Genomic DNA, 17,869 nt, shown 5'->3' with positions numbered 1-17,869 from the left:
CCTCAAAAGCCCTCCCCTGGTCCTCAAAGGGCCCCCGGACCCCCAAAGGGCCCCCCAGACCCCAAATACCCTCCCCCAGTCCTCAAAGGTCCCCCGGGCCCGAGAAGCGCCGCGGGCCAGGAAAGCGCCGCATGGGGATGCGCCGCAGGGGGATGCGCCGCGGGGTCTGGGGAAGCGCCGCAGGGGATGCACTGCAGGGAGGCGCCGCAGGGATGCTTCACAGGAATGCACCGCAGGCATGCGCCGCAGGGATGCGCCGCAAAAAGTTAACTAAAAAGTAAAAATTTCGAAATGTTATCCCCCAAACGCCCTCCTCAGACCCCCAAAGGCCCTCCCCTGGTCCTCAACGGTCCCCCGGGCTCCCAAAGGGCCAACTGGCCCCCAAGGGTCCCCCGGGCCCCCAAAGGTCCTCCCCCGGTCCCCAAAGGTCCACTGGGCTCCCAAAAGACCACCCAATCCTCAAGGGCCCCGGATCCCCAAACGCCCTCCCTGGGCCCCAAAGGCCCTCCCCCGGTCCCCATAAATGCAAACAAAAACTTACACACACGCACAAAAACTTACACACACACACAAAAACTTACACACACACACTAAAACTTACACACACACACGAAAACTAACACACACACGCAAAAACTTACACACACACACAAACAAAATTACACACACACACACACAAAAAAACTTACAAATTAACACTAAAAATTAAAAGCACACAAAAAATTACATACAAAAAAAAAAATACACACACACACACACACAAAACGTACACACACACACACACGAAAACTTACACACACACCCCAAAAATTACACACACACAAACACTTACACACACACACACACACACAAAACTTACAAATGAACACAAAAAAAACTCACACACACACACACACAAACTTGCACACACACACACTCACACAAAATTACACACACACACACAAAAACTTACACACACACTACAAAACTTACACACACAAAAACTTACACACACACACACACACACAAACTTATACACACAAACACACACACAAAAAAAACTAACACACACAAAAACTTACACACACACACACACAAACAAAAAAACTAAAAAAAACACAAAAATAAATTACATACACACAAAAAAGATTACACACAAACAAACTTACACACACACACACACAAAAACTTAGACCCACACGCAAAAACTTACATGCACACAAAAACTTACATGCACACAAAAACTTACACACACACAAAAACTTACACACACGCACAAAAACTTACACACACACACACAAAAACTTACACACACACACACACGAAAACTTACACACACACGCCAAAACTTACACACACACGCCAAAACTTACACACACACACAAAAAACTTACATCCACACACAAAAGCTTAGACACACAAAAACTTACACACACACACACAAAAACTTAGACCCACACGCAAAAACTTACATGCACACGAAAACTTACATGCACACAAAAACTTACATGCACACAAAAACTTACACACACACACACACACAAAACTTACACACGAAAACTCACACACACACTCCAAAACTTACTCACAAACAAAATCTTACACACACACACACACACAAAAAATTACACATTAAAACAAAAAAAACTCACACACACACTCACAAAAACTTGCACACACACACACACACAAAACTTACACACACACACACGAAAACTTACACACACACGCCAAAACTTACACACACAAAAACTTACACACACACACACACACACAAAAACTTAAAAAATAAAAATAAAAATTAAATGAACACAAAAACAAATATGCAAAAAAAAAATTAAACAAACAAAAAAACACACAAAAATTACACACACACACACACCAAAAAAAACACACACACGCCAAAACAGACACACACACAAAAACTTACACACACACACACACACACACACAAAAACAAACACATGAACACAAAAAAACTCACACACACACTCACAAAACCTAACACACACACACACACAAAACTACAAAACACACACACGAAAACTAACACACACACGCCAAAACTTACACACACAAAAACTTACACACACACACACACACACACACACAAACTAACACACACACACACAAAAAAAACTTACAAACACAACAACTCACACAACCACACACACACACACAAACTCACAAAAACACACACAAAATATACATCTGCACACACAAGATTATACACACAAAAACTTACACACACACACAAAAACTTAGACCCACAGCCAAAAAATTACATGCAAACAAAAACTAAAAAGCAAACACAAAAATACACACACACACAAACTAAGACACACGCAAAAGAACTCACACACATACACACTAAAACTTACACACACACACAATAAAACTTACACACACACACAAAAACTTACACACACACACACACAAAAACTTACACACACACACACACACACACACACAAAAACTTACACATGAACACTAAAACTTACACACACACACACGAAAACTTACACACACACGCCAAAACTTACACACACACACACACACAAACTTACACACACACACACACACAAAAAATTACACATCAACACTAAAACTTACATGCACACAAAAACTTACATTCACACAAAAACTTACACACACACACACAAAACTTACACACACACACACACGAAAACTCGCACACACACGCCAAAACTTACACACACACAAAAACTTACACACACACACACACACAAAAACTAACACATGAACACAAAAAACTCACACACACACGCACAAAAACATACACACACACACACACACACACACAAAACTAACACAAACACACACGAAAACAAAAACACACACTCCAAAACTCACACACACAAAAACATACACACACACACACACACACAAACTTACACACACACACACAAAAAAAACTTACAAAAACAAAAAATAACACAAACACAAACACACACACACACTAACAAAAAAACACAAAAAACTTATATCCACACGCAAAATATTAGACAAATACAAACTTAAACACAAAACAAAAACAATCCAAAACAAAGAAAAAAATAAAAATCACAAAAAAAAATAAATTAAATAACAATAATAAACAAAAAAAAACAATAAAAAAAACGCACAAAAAATTACAAACACAAAAAAAAAATAACAAACCCACACACGAAAACTTACACACACACTCAAAAACTTACACACACACACAAAAAATTACACACACACACACACACAAACAAAAAATTACACATGCACACGAAAACTTTCATTAACACAAAAAATTACACACACACACATGAAAACTTACACACACACGTCAAAACTTACACACACAAGAGCTGAGACACACACTAACTTAAACACTCACACACACAAAATCTAACACCCACACGCAAAAACTTACACACCCACACTCAAAAACTTACACACACACACACAAAAACTTACACACACAAAAACTTACACACACACACACACAAAAACTAACACCCACACTCAAAAACTTAAACACACACACACAAAAACATACACACACACACGAAAACAAACGCACACACAAAAACAAAAACACACGCACAAAAACTTAAACACACACACAAAAACTTACACACACACACACACTAAAAATAACTCACACACAAGAAAAAGCACACACACACACGCAAAATATTACACACACACAAAAAATTACACACACACAAAAACCAACACATTCACACTAAAACAAACATTTACAAAAGAACTTACAAGCACATAAAAACAAAAACACACATGCAAAAACTTACACGCACACACAAAAACTTACACACACAAACACTAAAACTTACACACACACGCCAAAACTTACACACACACACACACAAAAACTTACACACACACACACACACAAAAACTTACACATGCACACGAAAACTTACATGCAGAAAAAAACTGACATGCACACAAAAACTTACACACACACACACACAAAACATAAACACACACACACACTAAAAAACAGACACACACGCAAAAAATAACACAGACACTCAAAAAAAAAAACACACACACACATATATACAAAAAAACATAGACATGAACACAAAAAAAAAACTCAAAAACAAACTCACACAAACATACACACACACACACACACACACAAAAATACAACACACCAACAAGCAAAATAACACACACACGCAAAAAAATACACACAAAGAAAATAACACACACACACAAACAAACACACAAAATTATACACACACACACACAAAAAAAACTTACACACACAAAAACTTACACACACAAACACACACACAATCTAACACAAACAAACAAAAAACTAACATCCACATACAAAAGCTTAGACACACAAAAACTTATACACACACACACACACACACAAACTTACACCAACACGCAAAAACTTACATGCACACAAAAACTAACAAGCACACAAAAACATGCACAAACACACAAACTTACACACACGCACACAAACTTACACACACACACACAAAAACTAAAACACACACACACACGAAAACTTACACACAAACGCCAAAACTTACACACACAAGCCAAAACTTACACACACACACAAAAAACTTACATCCACACACAAAAGCTTAGACACACAAAAACTTACACACACACACACAAAAACTTAGACCCACACGCAAAAACTTACATGCACACGAAAACTTACATGCACACAAAAACTTACATGCACACAAAAACTTCCAAACACACACACAAAAACAACTAACACACACACAAACCCGAAAACAAACACACACAAGCAAAAAATAACACACACAAAAAAACACACACACACACACAAACACAAAAAAAAACACATCAACAAAAAAAAAACTCACACAAACACCCAAAAAAAAATACACACACACACACACACACACAAAATTACACACACACACACGAAAACTTACACACACACGCCAAAACTTACACACACAAAAACTTACACACACACACACACAAAAAAAAACTTCCACATTCACACGAAAACTTAGATTCAAACAAAAACTTTCATTAACACAAAAACTTACACACACACACACACACACACAAAACTTACACACACACACACACACACAAAAACTCACACACACACGCCAAAACTTACACACACACAAAAACTTACACACATAAACACACAAAAACTTACACATGAGCACAAAAAAAACTCACACACACACGCACAAAAACTTACACACACATACACACACACACAAAACTTACACACACACACACGAAAACTTACACACACACGCCAAAACTTACACACACAAAAACTTACACACACACACACACACACACAAACAAACTAAAACACACACACACAAAAAAAACTTACACACACAAAAACTAACACAACCACACACACACACACAAACTTACACACACACACAAAAAACTAACATCCACACACAAAAGCTTAGACACACAAAAACTTACACACACACACAAAAAATTACACACACAGGCAAAAAATTACATTCAAAAAAAAACTTACATTCACACAAAAACTTACACACACACAAAAACTTACACACACGCGCAAAAACTTACACACACACACAAAAACTTACACACACACATACTAAAACTTACACACACGAAAAAACTTACACACACACACACACACAAACTTACACACACACACACACACAAAAACTTACACATACACACGAAAACTAACACACACACACACGAAAACAAACACACACACTCCAAAACAAACACACACACACACACACAAACTTACACACACACACACAAAAACTTACACATGCACACGAAAACTGACATGAACACAAAAACTTACATGCACACAAAAACTTACACACACACACACAAAACTTACACACACACACACAATAAAACTCACACACACACCCAAAAACTTACACACACACAAAAACTCACACACACAAACACACAAACAAAAACTTACACATGAACACAAAAAAAACTCACACACACACGCAAAAAAACTTAAAATCACACACACACACAAAACTTACACACACACACACGAAAACTTAAACACACAATCCAAAAATAAAACACACACACAATTACACACACACACACACACACACACACAACTTACACACACACACACAAAAAACTTACACACACAAAAAATTACACACACAAACACACACACACACAAACTTACACAAACACACAAAAAACTTATATCCACACGCAATAGCTTATACACAAAAAAACTTACACACACACACACAAAAACTAACACACACACGCAAAAACTAACATGCACACAAAAACTTAAATGTACACAAAAACTGACACACACACAAAAACTTACACACACGCACAAAAACTTACACACACACACAAAAACTTACACACACACACACTAAAACTTACACACACACGCAAAAACTAACACACACACACAAAAACTTACACACACACACACACACACACACAAAAACTTACACATGCACACGCAAACTTACATTCACACAAAAACTTATACACACACACATGAAAAATTACACACACACGTCAAAAATTACACACTCATTATCTTAGACACACACAAACTCACACACACACACAAACACACAAAAACATACACACACACGCAAAAACTTACACACACACACACACAAACTTAAAAACAAACACACAAACTATTACACACCAAAAAAAATACACACACACACACACAAAAAAACTAACATACAAAAGCTTAAAATTACACACACACAAAAAAATACACCCAAACACGAACACAAACTCACACACCAAAACAAACACACACACACACAAACTAACACACACACACACAAAACTTACCCACACACACACACGAAAACTTACGCACACACACGAAAACTTACACACACACACGCCAAAACTTACACACACACAAAAACTTACACACACACACACACACAAAAAACTTACACATGCACACGAAAACTTACATGCACATAAAAACTTACATGCACACAAAAACTTACACACACGCGCAAAAACTTACACGCACACACAAAAACTTACACACACACACACGAAAACTTACACACACACGCCAAAACTTACACACACACACAAACACATACACACACACACACACACGAAAACTTTCGCACACACACTAAATCTTACACACACACACGCCAAAACTTACACACACACACACACACACAAAAACTTACACATGCACACGAAAACTTACATGCACATAAAAACTTACGACCCCATATGACTTACTTACGAACCCACGACCCCATATGGGGACCAGATCTTAAGTCTAGTGCCTTAACCACTCGGCCAACCTGACTTGTAAACAATTCTTGATCATATTCATATTGTAATTCAGTTTCATTGGTAAAGTTCAGAATTGAGCTAACTTTTTTCTCTTCTTTAAGAAAATTCAGAACCTCGTCTAAATTAACCTTAAAAATGAAATAAAGATATGTCGAATTTTCATATTTTATTCAACATATTCTACAAAGCGCTGGAGGGGTGCATTCCTGTCGACTTTTGGAGGATGTTTCCCCATTTTTCGATAATCAGGCAATTTTCTCAAGCTCTTTTCTCAAGGTCATAGCTTTTGACTGACAACACTAACATCAAAACTTAAACTGTCAGAAATATAGGCTGTTTCCAAAGATTTAGAATAAGAAAAAAATTGTCAGGTGTGGGACTCGAACCCACGACCCCATATGGGGACCAGATCCTAAGTCTAGCGCCTTAACCACTTGTCCAACCTGACTTGTAAACAATTCTTGATCATATTCATATTGTAATTCAGTTTCATTGGTAAAGTTCAGAATTGAGCTAACTTTTTTCTCTTGTTTAAGAAAATTCAGAAGAGAATTTGAACATTTGCACTTTTCTAGTTTTTTTTTATTTAATCTATTAAAGACATTAACAATTTAGGTTCTGCATATATCCTTTTACATAAGTTATTTAGTGAAATCACAATACATTATTAAATAAAAAAAGTACATAATAAAAAAATTGTCTGGTGTGGGGTTCGAACCCACGACCCCGTATGGGGACCAGATCTTGAGTCTAGCGCCTTAACCACTCGGCCAACCTGACTTGTAAACAATTCCTGATCATATTCATATTGTAATTCAGTTTCTTTCTGTGTGTGTCGTCTCCTTGTGTGTGTTGTCCCTGTGTGTTAGTCGTCTCTCTGTGTGTGTGTGTGCGCACGTAACCTCGTCTAATATGAATTTCAACCATTCAGGCTGGTGGACTAAGACCCCAATTCTGAGCTAGTGAATTTCCACCATTCAGGCTGGTGGACTATGACCCTAATTCTGAGCTAGTGAATTTCCACCATTCAGGCTGGTGGACTGAGACCCCAATAGTGAGCTAGTAGATTTCCACCATTCAGGCTGGTGGACTAAGACCCCAATTCTGAGCTAGTGAATTTCCACCGTTCAGGCTGGTGGACTGGGACCTCAATACTGAGCTGGTGGACTAATACCCCAATTTTACAACTCTTGCATTCCATGACAGAAATTCAAAATGAACTTCGAAAAATCAAGAGAATGTAACTGTGAGAAGGTAAAACACAGCAAGTCACCACTGAAATATTCCAACTCTTGCATTTCACAACAGAAATTCAAAATGAAATTTGAAAAATTAAGACAATGTAACTGTGATATGGTAAAGCACAACAAAACACTACTTAAACATAACTGTGCATAAACATCGTAATTTTTGTCTAATTGTGTGTATAAGTTTTTGTTTGCATGTAAGTTTTCGTGTGCATGTGTAAGTTTCTGTGTGTGTGTGTGTGTATGTGTGTGTTTGTTTGTATGTGTGTATGTGTGTGTGTGTGTGTGTGTGTGTGTATGTGTGTGTGTGCGTATGTGTGTGTAAGTGTGTTTGTGTGTGTGTAAGTTTTGGCGTGTGTGTGTGTGTTTCGTGTGTATGTGTAAGTTTTCGTGTGTGTGTGTGTGTGTGTTTGTGTGTGCGTGTAAGTTTTTGCGCGTGTGTGTAAGTTTTTGTGTGCATGTGTGTTTATGTGCATGTAAGTTTTCGTGTGCATGTGTAAGTTTTTGTGTGTGTGTGTGTGTGTGTTTGTGTGTGTTTGTTTTGCGTGTGTGTGTGTAAGTTTTCGTGTGTGTGCGTAAGTTTTCGTGTGTGTGTGTGTGTAGTTTTTGTGTGTGTGTGTGTGTTTGTGCGTGTGTGTAAGTTTTTGTGTGTGCGTATGTTTTCGTGTGTGTGTGTGTTTTGTGTGTGGGTGTGTGTAAGTTTTTGCGTGTGGGTGTGTGTTTGTGTGTGTGTGTGTAAGTTTTTGTGTGTGTAAGTTTTGTGTGTGTGTGTGTAAGTTTTTGTATGTGGTGTGTAAGTTTGTGTGTGTGTGTGTGTGTAAGTTTTGTGTGTCTAAGCTTTTGTGTGTGTAAGTTTTGACGTGTGTGTGTAAGTTCGTGTGTGTGTGTGTCTGTTTTTGTGTTCATGTTAGTTTTCGTGTGGTTATGTTAGTTTTTGTGTGTGTGTGTGTGTGTAAGTTTTTGTGTTTGTGTGTAAGTTTTGGTGTGTGTGTGTAAGTTTTCGTGTGTGTGTTTGTAAGTTTTGTATGTGTGTGTAAGTTTTTGTGTGTGTGTGTAAGTTTTTGTGTGTGTGTAGTTTTTGTGTGCATGTAAGTTCTTGTGTGCATGTAAGTCTTTGCGTGTGGGTGTAAGTTTTTGTGTGTGTGTGTAAGTTTTTGTGTGTCTAAGCTTTTGCGTGTGGATATAAGTTTTTGTGTGTTTGTGTAAGTTTGTGTGTGTGTTTGTGTGTGTGTAAGTCTTTGTGTGTGTGTGTGTTTTTGTGTGTGTGTGTGTAAGTTTGTGTGTGTGTGTGTGTGTGTGTGTGTGTGTGTGTACGTATGCGTGTGTGTGTAAGTTCGTGTGTGTGTGTGTGTAAGTTTCGTGTGTGTGTGTGTGTGTGTGTGTTTGTGCGTGTGTGTGTGAGTTTTTGTGTCGTGTGTAAGTTTTTGTGTGTGTGTGTGTGTGTGTGTGTTTGTGTGTGTGTAAGTCTTGGCGTGTGTGTGTGAGTTTTTGTGTGTGTTTGTGTGTGTAGTGTGTGTGTGTGTGTGTGTGTTTGTGTGTGCATGTAAGTCTTTGTGTGCATGTAAGTGTTTCGTGTGCATGTGTAAGTTTTGTGTGTGTGTGTGTGTGTGTAAGTTTGTGTGTGTGTGTGTGTGTTTTGGCGTGTGTGTGTAAGTTTTCGTGTGTGTGTGTGTAAGTTTTCGTGTGCATGTGTAAGTTTTTGTGTGTGTGTGTGTGTGTAAGTTTTTGTGTGTGTGTGTGTGTAAGTTTTGGCGTGTGTGTGTAAGTTTTCGTGTGTGTGTGTGTAAGTTTTTGTGTGTGTGTGTAAGTTTTTGTGCGTGTTTGTAAGTTTTTGTGTGTGTGTAAGTCTTTGTGTGCATGTAAGTTTTTGTGTGCATGTAAGTTTTTGCGTGTGGGTGTAAGTTTTTGTGTCTGTGTGTAAGTTTTTGTGTGTCTAAGCTTTTGTGTGTGGGTGTAAGTTTTCTGTGTGTGTGTGTTAGTTTGTGTGTGTGTGTGTAAGTTTTTGTGTGTGTAAGTTTTTTGTGTGTGTGTGAGTTAGTTTGTGTGTGTGTAAGTTTTTGTGTGTGTAAGTTTTTTTGTGTGTGTGTTAGTTTTGTGTGTGTGTGTGTGTGTAAGTTTTTTTGTGTGTGTGTGTGAGTTTTTTTTGTGTTAATGTGTAAGTTTTTTTGTGTGTGTGTGTGTGTGTGTGTGTGTTTGTGTGTGTGTAAGTTCTGCGTGTGTGTGAGTTTTCGTGTGTGTGTGTGTGTAAGTTTTGTGTGTTTGTGTGTGTGTGTAAGTTTTTGTGTGCATGTAAGTTTTCTTGTGCATGTGTAAGTTTTTTTGTGTGTGTGTGTGTGTAAGTTTTTGCGTGTGTAAGTTTTGGCGGGTGTGTGTAAGTTTTCGTGTGTGTGTGTGTAAGTTTTTTGTGTGTGTGTGTGTGTAAGTTTTTGTGCGTGTGTGTGTGAGTTTTTTTGTGTTCATGTGTAAGTTTTTGTGTGTGTGTGTGTAAGTTTTGTGTGTGTGTAAGTTTTGGCGTGTGTGTGTAAGTTTTCGTGTGTGTGTGTGTAAGTTTTGTGTGTGTTTGTGTAATTTTTTGTGTGCATTTAAGTTTTTGTGTGCATGTAAGTTTTAGTGTGCATGTGTAAGTTTTTGTGTGTGTGTGTGTGTGTTTGTGTGTGTGTGTGTAAGTTTTGGCGTGTTTGTGTAAGTTTTGGCGTGTGTGTGTAAGTTGTGGTGTGTGTGTGTATGTGTTTGTGTGTGTGTGTGTGTAAGTGTGTGTGTGTGTGTGTAAGTTTTTGTGCGTGTGTGTAAGTTTTTGTATGTGTGTAAGTTTTTTTGTTAAAGTCATATTTATATTTCTTGTAATAGTTTTCGAGTTTGTCTAAGTTTTTGTGTGTGTGTGTGTAATAGTATGTGTGTCTAATCTTTTTTGTGTGGATGTAAGTTTTTTGTGTGTGTGTGTTAGTTTGTGTGTGTGTGTGTGGGTAAGTTTTTTGTGTGTGTAAGTTTTTTTTGTGTGTGTGTATAAGTTTTTGTGTGTGTGTGTTTGTGTGTTTGTTTTTTTGTTTTTTTGTTTTGTGGTGTGTGTTTTAGTTTTCGTGTGTGTTCGTTTATGTTTTGTGTGAGTGTGTGTTTGTAAGTTTTTTGTGCTTTTTTGTGTGAGTTTTTTTTTGTGTTCTTTGGTTAGTTTTTGTGTGTGTGTGTGTGTATTTTTGTGTGTTTGTGTAAGTTTTGTCTAGTGTGTGTGATATTTATTGTGTTTGTGTTTGTACGTTTTGTGTTTGTGTGTGTGTTTGTTTTGTTTTTGATTTATGTTTTTTTTTTCTTTTAAGTTTTCGTGTGCTTTTTTTATTTTTTTTATGAGTGTGTTTGTGTTAGTTTTTGTGTGTGTGTGTGTAAGTTTTTGCGTGTGTGTGTATGTTTTTGCGTGTGTTTATATGTTTTTGTGTGTGTGTGTAAGTTTTCGTGCGTGTGTTTAAGTTTTGGTGTGCATGTATGGGGACCGGGGGAGGACCTTTGGGGCCCAGGGAGGGCGTTTGGGGATCCGGGACCCTTGTGGATTGGGTCGTCTTTTGGGAGCCCAGTAGACCTTTGGGGACCTGGGGAGGACCTTTGGGGGCCCGGGGGACCCTTGGGGGCCTGTTGGCCCTTTGGGAGCCCGGGGGACCTTTGAGGACCAGGGGAGGGCCTTTGGGGGTCTGAGGAGGGCGTTTGGGGGATAACATTTCGAAATTTTTACTTTTTAGTTTACTGTTTTCGGCGCATCCCTGCGGCGCATCCCTGTGGTGCATCCCTGCGGCGCCTCCCCCTGCGGAGCCTCCCTGCGGTGCCTCCCCTGCGGCGCTTCCCCCGACCCGCGGCGCATCCCCCTGTGGCGCATCCCCATGCGGCGCATTCCGGGCCCGCGGCGCGTCTCGAGCCGGGGGGGCCGGTGAGAACTGGGGGAGGGCTTTTGGGGTCCGGGGGCCCCGTGAGGACCCGAGGAGGGCCTTTGTGGGTCTGAGGAGTGCGTGGGGGGGGCGGGGGCCCTTTGGGGGGCTGGGGGGCCCTTGAGGACCTGGGGAGGGCCTTTGAGGGGCTGAGGAGGGCGTTGGGGGGGCGGGGGCTCTTTGGGAGCTTGGGGGACCTTTGAAGACCGAGCGCTTCCTTCGGGGTTGGGGTGGTGGGGATCGGAACCCTTTGGGGTTGGGGTATAGGACCTCACGACACTGTTCAAATGAAACTTGTGTATTATAACGACCACAGAGTTTAACCCTCAAATCCTCTTCTAAAACCTTTCCTAAAATCTTCTTTTAAAATGTCTCTAACCGTTTCGCCCAAATAATCCCATAAACTGTCTAAAACGATTTCGCCCAAATAATCCCTAAACGTAATTTCAGCGTGTTCCTTTTGTTTTTGGCATCTCTGCGCAAATGCATTTCAAATTAATTGAAACCTGATTCCCGCGCTAAAACAATTCATCGCTAAGATATTTCTTGAAGAATTGTTTCCATGGCAATGTTTATTAATATCTTTTGGAGTTCGACCAAAAGAGTTGTTTCCGAGGCAAAGACATTAATGACTTGGATCTATTCCTGGAGAATCGTTTCTAGGCGAAAATTTTTAAAGTCTGACAGATGATGTCATTGGTTGATTGATCTGTCAAGAAAGGGGAATTAATTTGTTGTTTCTAAGGGGAATTATTGATTCACGATAGGTGAATTGAGGTCGACAGCACAGGTGTTCCAAATTCCTGGACGGCATAGCATTTGCTGAGAGCGTGCACTTACAACAACAACAACAAATCCTGTTTCCTATATCTGGACACCATGACATTCGCCTCGAGCATGTACATGTCCAAAACAACAACAAATGCTGTTTTCTATTTCTGGAAACTCATAACAGTCGCTGAGAGCGTGCACTTACAACAACAACAACATAGACCTTGACATTCGCTGAGAGCGTGCACTTACAACAACAACAATATCGACCTTGGAAATTTAGGCCATTGACACACTTTGATTACGCAATCAATTTCTCAGAAATCCATCTCCCCTAGGGACTCTATGCCCATATTAGGACCATAAACCACGTGGTTCGTACGGGAGTCAATAAGGCCTTTCTACTAGTGGAATTGCTTCAAATTGTGAGCCCGCTTTTTTTATATTCCATATAATAAATATATTATGTTATAAATTATATATTATATATAATTATGTTATGTTATATTATATTATATATTTTATTATATATTATATTGAATGATTATATTATAAATATATTATATTATATATTTTTTATTATATATAAAAATATATTATATGACATGTTTTTATTTGTTTATATTCCATAAGTTCTCAGCCCATTTTACCTACTTAGCTTTTATTTTGGTTTGTTAAAACCATTCATTTCTTGCTTCTAATGTAATTAAATAAAAAAACAAGTTTTTTTTAACCGAAAGTAATTAGTGACATTAAGACTTAAACCGAATATAAATTATTCCGTGTGTGAAAGGGGTTGTCCCCTCCTCAACGCCTAGCTCGCTACGCAAAAGTTTCTTATTGTTTTAAAAGTTTCGTTTGGTTTTGGCTCACCGTACATGCATAATTAAAACGAAATTTGCATATTAATTTAACTTTTTTTGTCAAATGGCTTTCTCAAAAGTTGTTTAATTTTATTTACGAACCTTTTGATTGGTAATAAATATACGTAACTTTCAAATTAAATTATGTAACGTATTTCTATATTCGTATATTTTTATTAAGTATATTAGGGGGTTTGCCCCCTAGTCAACACCTCGCTCTTTACGCTAAAATTCAAATTCTGTTCCAATCCCTTAAGAATGACCCCTTAATCACAAAGGCCGTTAATTAGAATAAATAGCTCTTAATAAAAAAAGTACTAAAATAAACATTAGCGTAAAGAGCGAGGTATTGACTAGGGGGCACACCCAATCATATCCGTAATAATTTCTTTTCGTTTTAAGTTTTGAAGTGCTCCTTACTTTCAGTTGAAAAACTTGTTTTTTTTAATTTCATTTCTGATCGTTTTTTTTAAATAATGATGGGAAATCCGGTGTTCCCTTCATAGCAATGTCCTTTCCCCCATGAAAACATTCATCCATGGAAAGATCCTCCCAAATAACCCCTCGATCCCTCCCCCCCCCCCCTCCGCACTACCAGAAGAAATACTCCCTGAACATGTCTGTGTACTTCCCAATAACCAATACTATATGTAAACACTGGGAAAAGTTCATAACTTGCAGCCCTTACCCTGGGGGCTGTGGGGGATTAATCATCCTCAAAGACATAGTTGTTATATTTTTCGACCATTCTGAACAAAACGACTATCTCAAAATTTTGATTGTGTGAATTTGGGAAAAATGAACGTGGGAGGGGGCCTAGTTGTCCTCCATTTTTTGGTCACTTAAAAAGGGCACTAGAACTTTTAATTTCCATTTGAATGAGTCCTCCTGCGATACTCTAGGACCACTGAGTCGATACGGTCACCTCTGGGAAAAAGAAAAAAAACAAATAAACACGCATTCGTGACCTTTCTTCTTATAAAAAAAAAATTCCACATTTTTACAGATAGGAGCTTGAAACCTCTACTTTAAACTTCTCTGATACGCTGATTTTAGGGGGTGTTTCCTTCTTTTTTCGAAAAAAGGCAAATTTTCTCAGTCACGTAACTTTTGATGGGTAGGTCTAAACTGGATAAAACTTATATATTTGAAATCAGCATAAAAATCCGATTCTTTTGATGTATCTATTAGTATCAAAATTCTGTATTTTAGAGTTTCGGTTACTATTGAGCCGGGTTGCTCCTTACTTACAGTTCGTTACCACGAACTGTTTGATACTTGGCCATTAGCACACTTTGCAATTCCGTGAAATTCAAACAGAAAGCTTCTCTTTTACTTAAGTATCATCACTAGAAAAATAATGCTGTTAATTGAACTAAATGGGCTGCTAAAAAACACGCCAGGTGGGTGTACAACCTGTCTACATCTCCTTAACCAGACTATTGAATTAATGATAAGGATTATTTAAGCTATCTATTTCCAATTTGTTTTTGAAAAAAATATTTATTTTTAGGTTTAAAAGTTTTTCGAAGGCAGCTTACTGTGGAAGAGCAAATTCAAAAGATTGAGGCCGGTGAGCTGATTGAAGAGGAAGAGGAAGAACTCGAAGATATCGATCAACTAAGAGATGATTTACAGTCTACAAAACAGTTGCTTGAAATTGAAGTTCGCGATAAGGGAAACCTGGTTATAGAAAACCGAAACATGAAGGTAAGAAAAAGGGCATTCAGTCTACAAGAACATAATAATGTGCGATTCTACTGTCTGATGCATGAGTCTGCTGAATATCTAGCATCTACTTTGGATGATGCATTTTATTAACTGATGATTATAGGGCTAGGTGAGTTCCCCCTGCAAATTTCTCAGAGAAATTCTCTCAGGCTCGTGGCGTTTGACGTCAAACATTAAACTCAAGGAACTTTATATTTTTAAAATCAGCGTAAAAAAACAATTCTTTTAATGCTTTATTTATGTCGAAATTCAATTTTTGAATTTGATTGCCATTATCAAATACAGTAAGGAGTATTGCTCCTTACTTACAGTTCTTTACCTTGAGCTGATTGATTACACATCATATATTCTACATGTAATTTTGTAAACAGATTGAATTTCCATAATTAACGCGTAGGTGTTTTCCTGGGGACGTATGCAAAACCCTTCACTACAACAGTAATTTTAATTATATATCTTTTCGCCCTCAGTCACAGTTTATATAATTAGCAGTATGATCATTCTCTATCTCTCCCATTATAAAAACCCGGACAGGGGTGCGAGTGTTCCGGAGAACGTTTTGGCAGATATAAACATAAGCGAAGTCAGATCTTTTCACGGGTAGACAAGTCAGATTTCTCTTGGACGCGAAACTTGACTTCAACGTTGGAACACTAATTTTGAAGAAACAAATTTTAAATTAATTTATTCCAATACATACATGAAAACCGGTAGTTAGTAGTGTAATGCTATTATTAGATTTTTTTAGGAATTAAAAATAGGTTTCGAAGTTTCAAGTTGGTTTCAAAGGCATTTTGAGAAAGTTTCTGCCAAAATACGTGTTCCAGGGTAATTGGACCGCTGATGGCAGATCAAATGAGAGGAGTTGTTTGCACGCGCCGATATAAATATATATATATATATATATATATATATATATATATATATATATATATATATAAATATATCTCAAACAGTTCGTTTTAACTAACTGTAGCCTAAGTAAGGAGCGACCCGGCTCAATGGTAACCAAAACTCTAGAACACGGTATTTTGATACAAATAGATACACCAAAAGACTCACATTTTAATGATGATTTCAAATATAGAAATTTCATCAAGTTTAATCCTACCCATCAAAAGTTAGGCGCCTGAGAAAATTTGGCTGATTTTCGAACAAAGGGGGAAAGACTCCCTAAAAATTATAGAACCTTAATTAAAATCACACCATCATATTCAGCATATCAGAGAATCCTACTGTAGAGGTTTCAAGCTTCCATCTACAAAAATGGGTAATTTTGCATTTTTTTGGCAGAATAAATATCACGGGTGCGTGTTTATTTTTTTTTTTTTTTTTTTTTACCAGGGGTGTTCGTATAGAACCAGTTTTCCTAGAAAATCGGGGGAGGGCTAATTGGAATGGAAATTAAAATTTCTAGTGCCCTTTTTAAGTGACCAAAAAAAAATGGAGGGCAACTAGGCCCCCCCCACGCTCATTTTTTTCCAAAAGTCACCTGATCAAAATTTTGAGATAGCCATTTTGTTCAGCATGTTCGAAAATATTATAAGTATGTCTTTAAGGATGACTTAATCCCCCGAAGTTCCCGGGGGGAGGGCTGAAAGTTATTAACTTTACCCAATGTTAACATATAGTACTGGCTATTTGCAAGTACACAGACGTTTTCAGGGGAGATTTTTCCTGGTAGTGGGGGGGGTGGGTTGGTCAGGGGTTATGTTGGAGGATCTTTCCATGAAGGAAGTTTTCATGGGGGGAGGGACATTACTATGAAGGGGGCGCCGGACTTCCCAGCATTATTTAAAAAAAGATCATAAACTTAATATAAAAAAACAAGTATTTCAACTGCAACAGCAGCAACATCGAAACTTTAAACGAACAGAAAATATTATATATAATTGAGTTCACCCCGTAGTCAATGCCTCACTCTTTAAGCCAAAGATTTTTTAGTACTTTCATAAGAGCTATTTATTCTAATTAACGGCCTTTGTGATTAAGCGGTCATTTCTAAAGAATTGGGACGTTGAACATTCGCTTAAAG

At 38.0% G+C, this 17,869-nt stretch overlaps 1 protein-coding gene across 1 annotated transcript in view; it reads left to right on the top strand.

Moving 5' to 3' along the window:
• Positions 1-17,869, top strand: part of LOC148945657 (uncharacterized) — a 149,429-nt gene that overhangs the window by 83,974 nt on the left and 47,586 nt on the right. The window contains exon 6 of the mRNA XM_089097859.1: positions 15,617-15,813. Within this exon, the coding sequence (XP_088953985.1) occupies positions 15,617-15,813 (197 nt within the window). The remainder of the gene's footprint in view (positions 1-15,616; positions 15,814-17,869) is intronic.

This window comes from Artemia sp. Qi Xiang Cuo, chromosome 12, assembly GCF_049724085.1.
Source record: "Artemia sp. Qi Xiang Cuo chromosome 12, ASM4972408v1, whole genome shotgun sequence".
NCBI classification, from domain to species: Eukaryota; Metazoa; Arthropoda; class Branchiopoda; order Anostraca; family Artemiidae; genus Artemia; species Artemia sp. Qi Xiang Cuo.
Note: the sequence above shows the minus strand (reverse complement) of the source record. Positions and strands in the feature narration are given on the sequence as shown.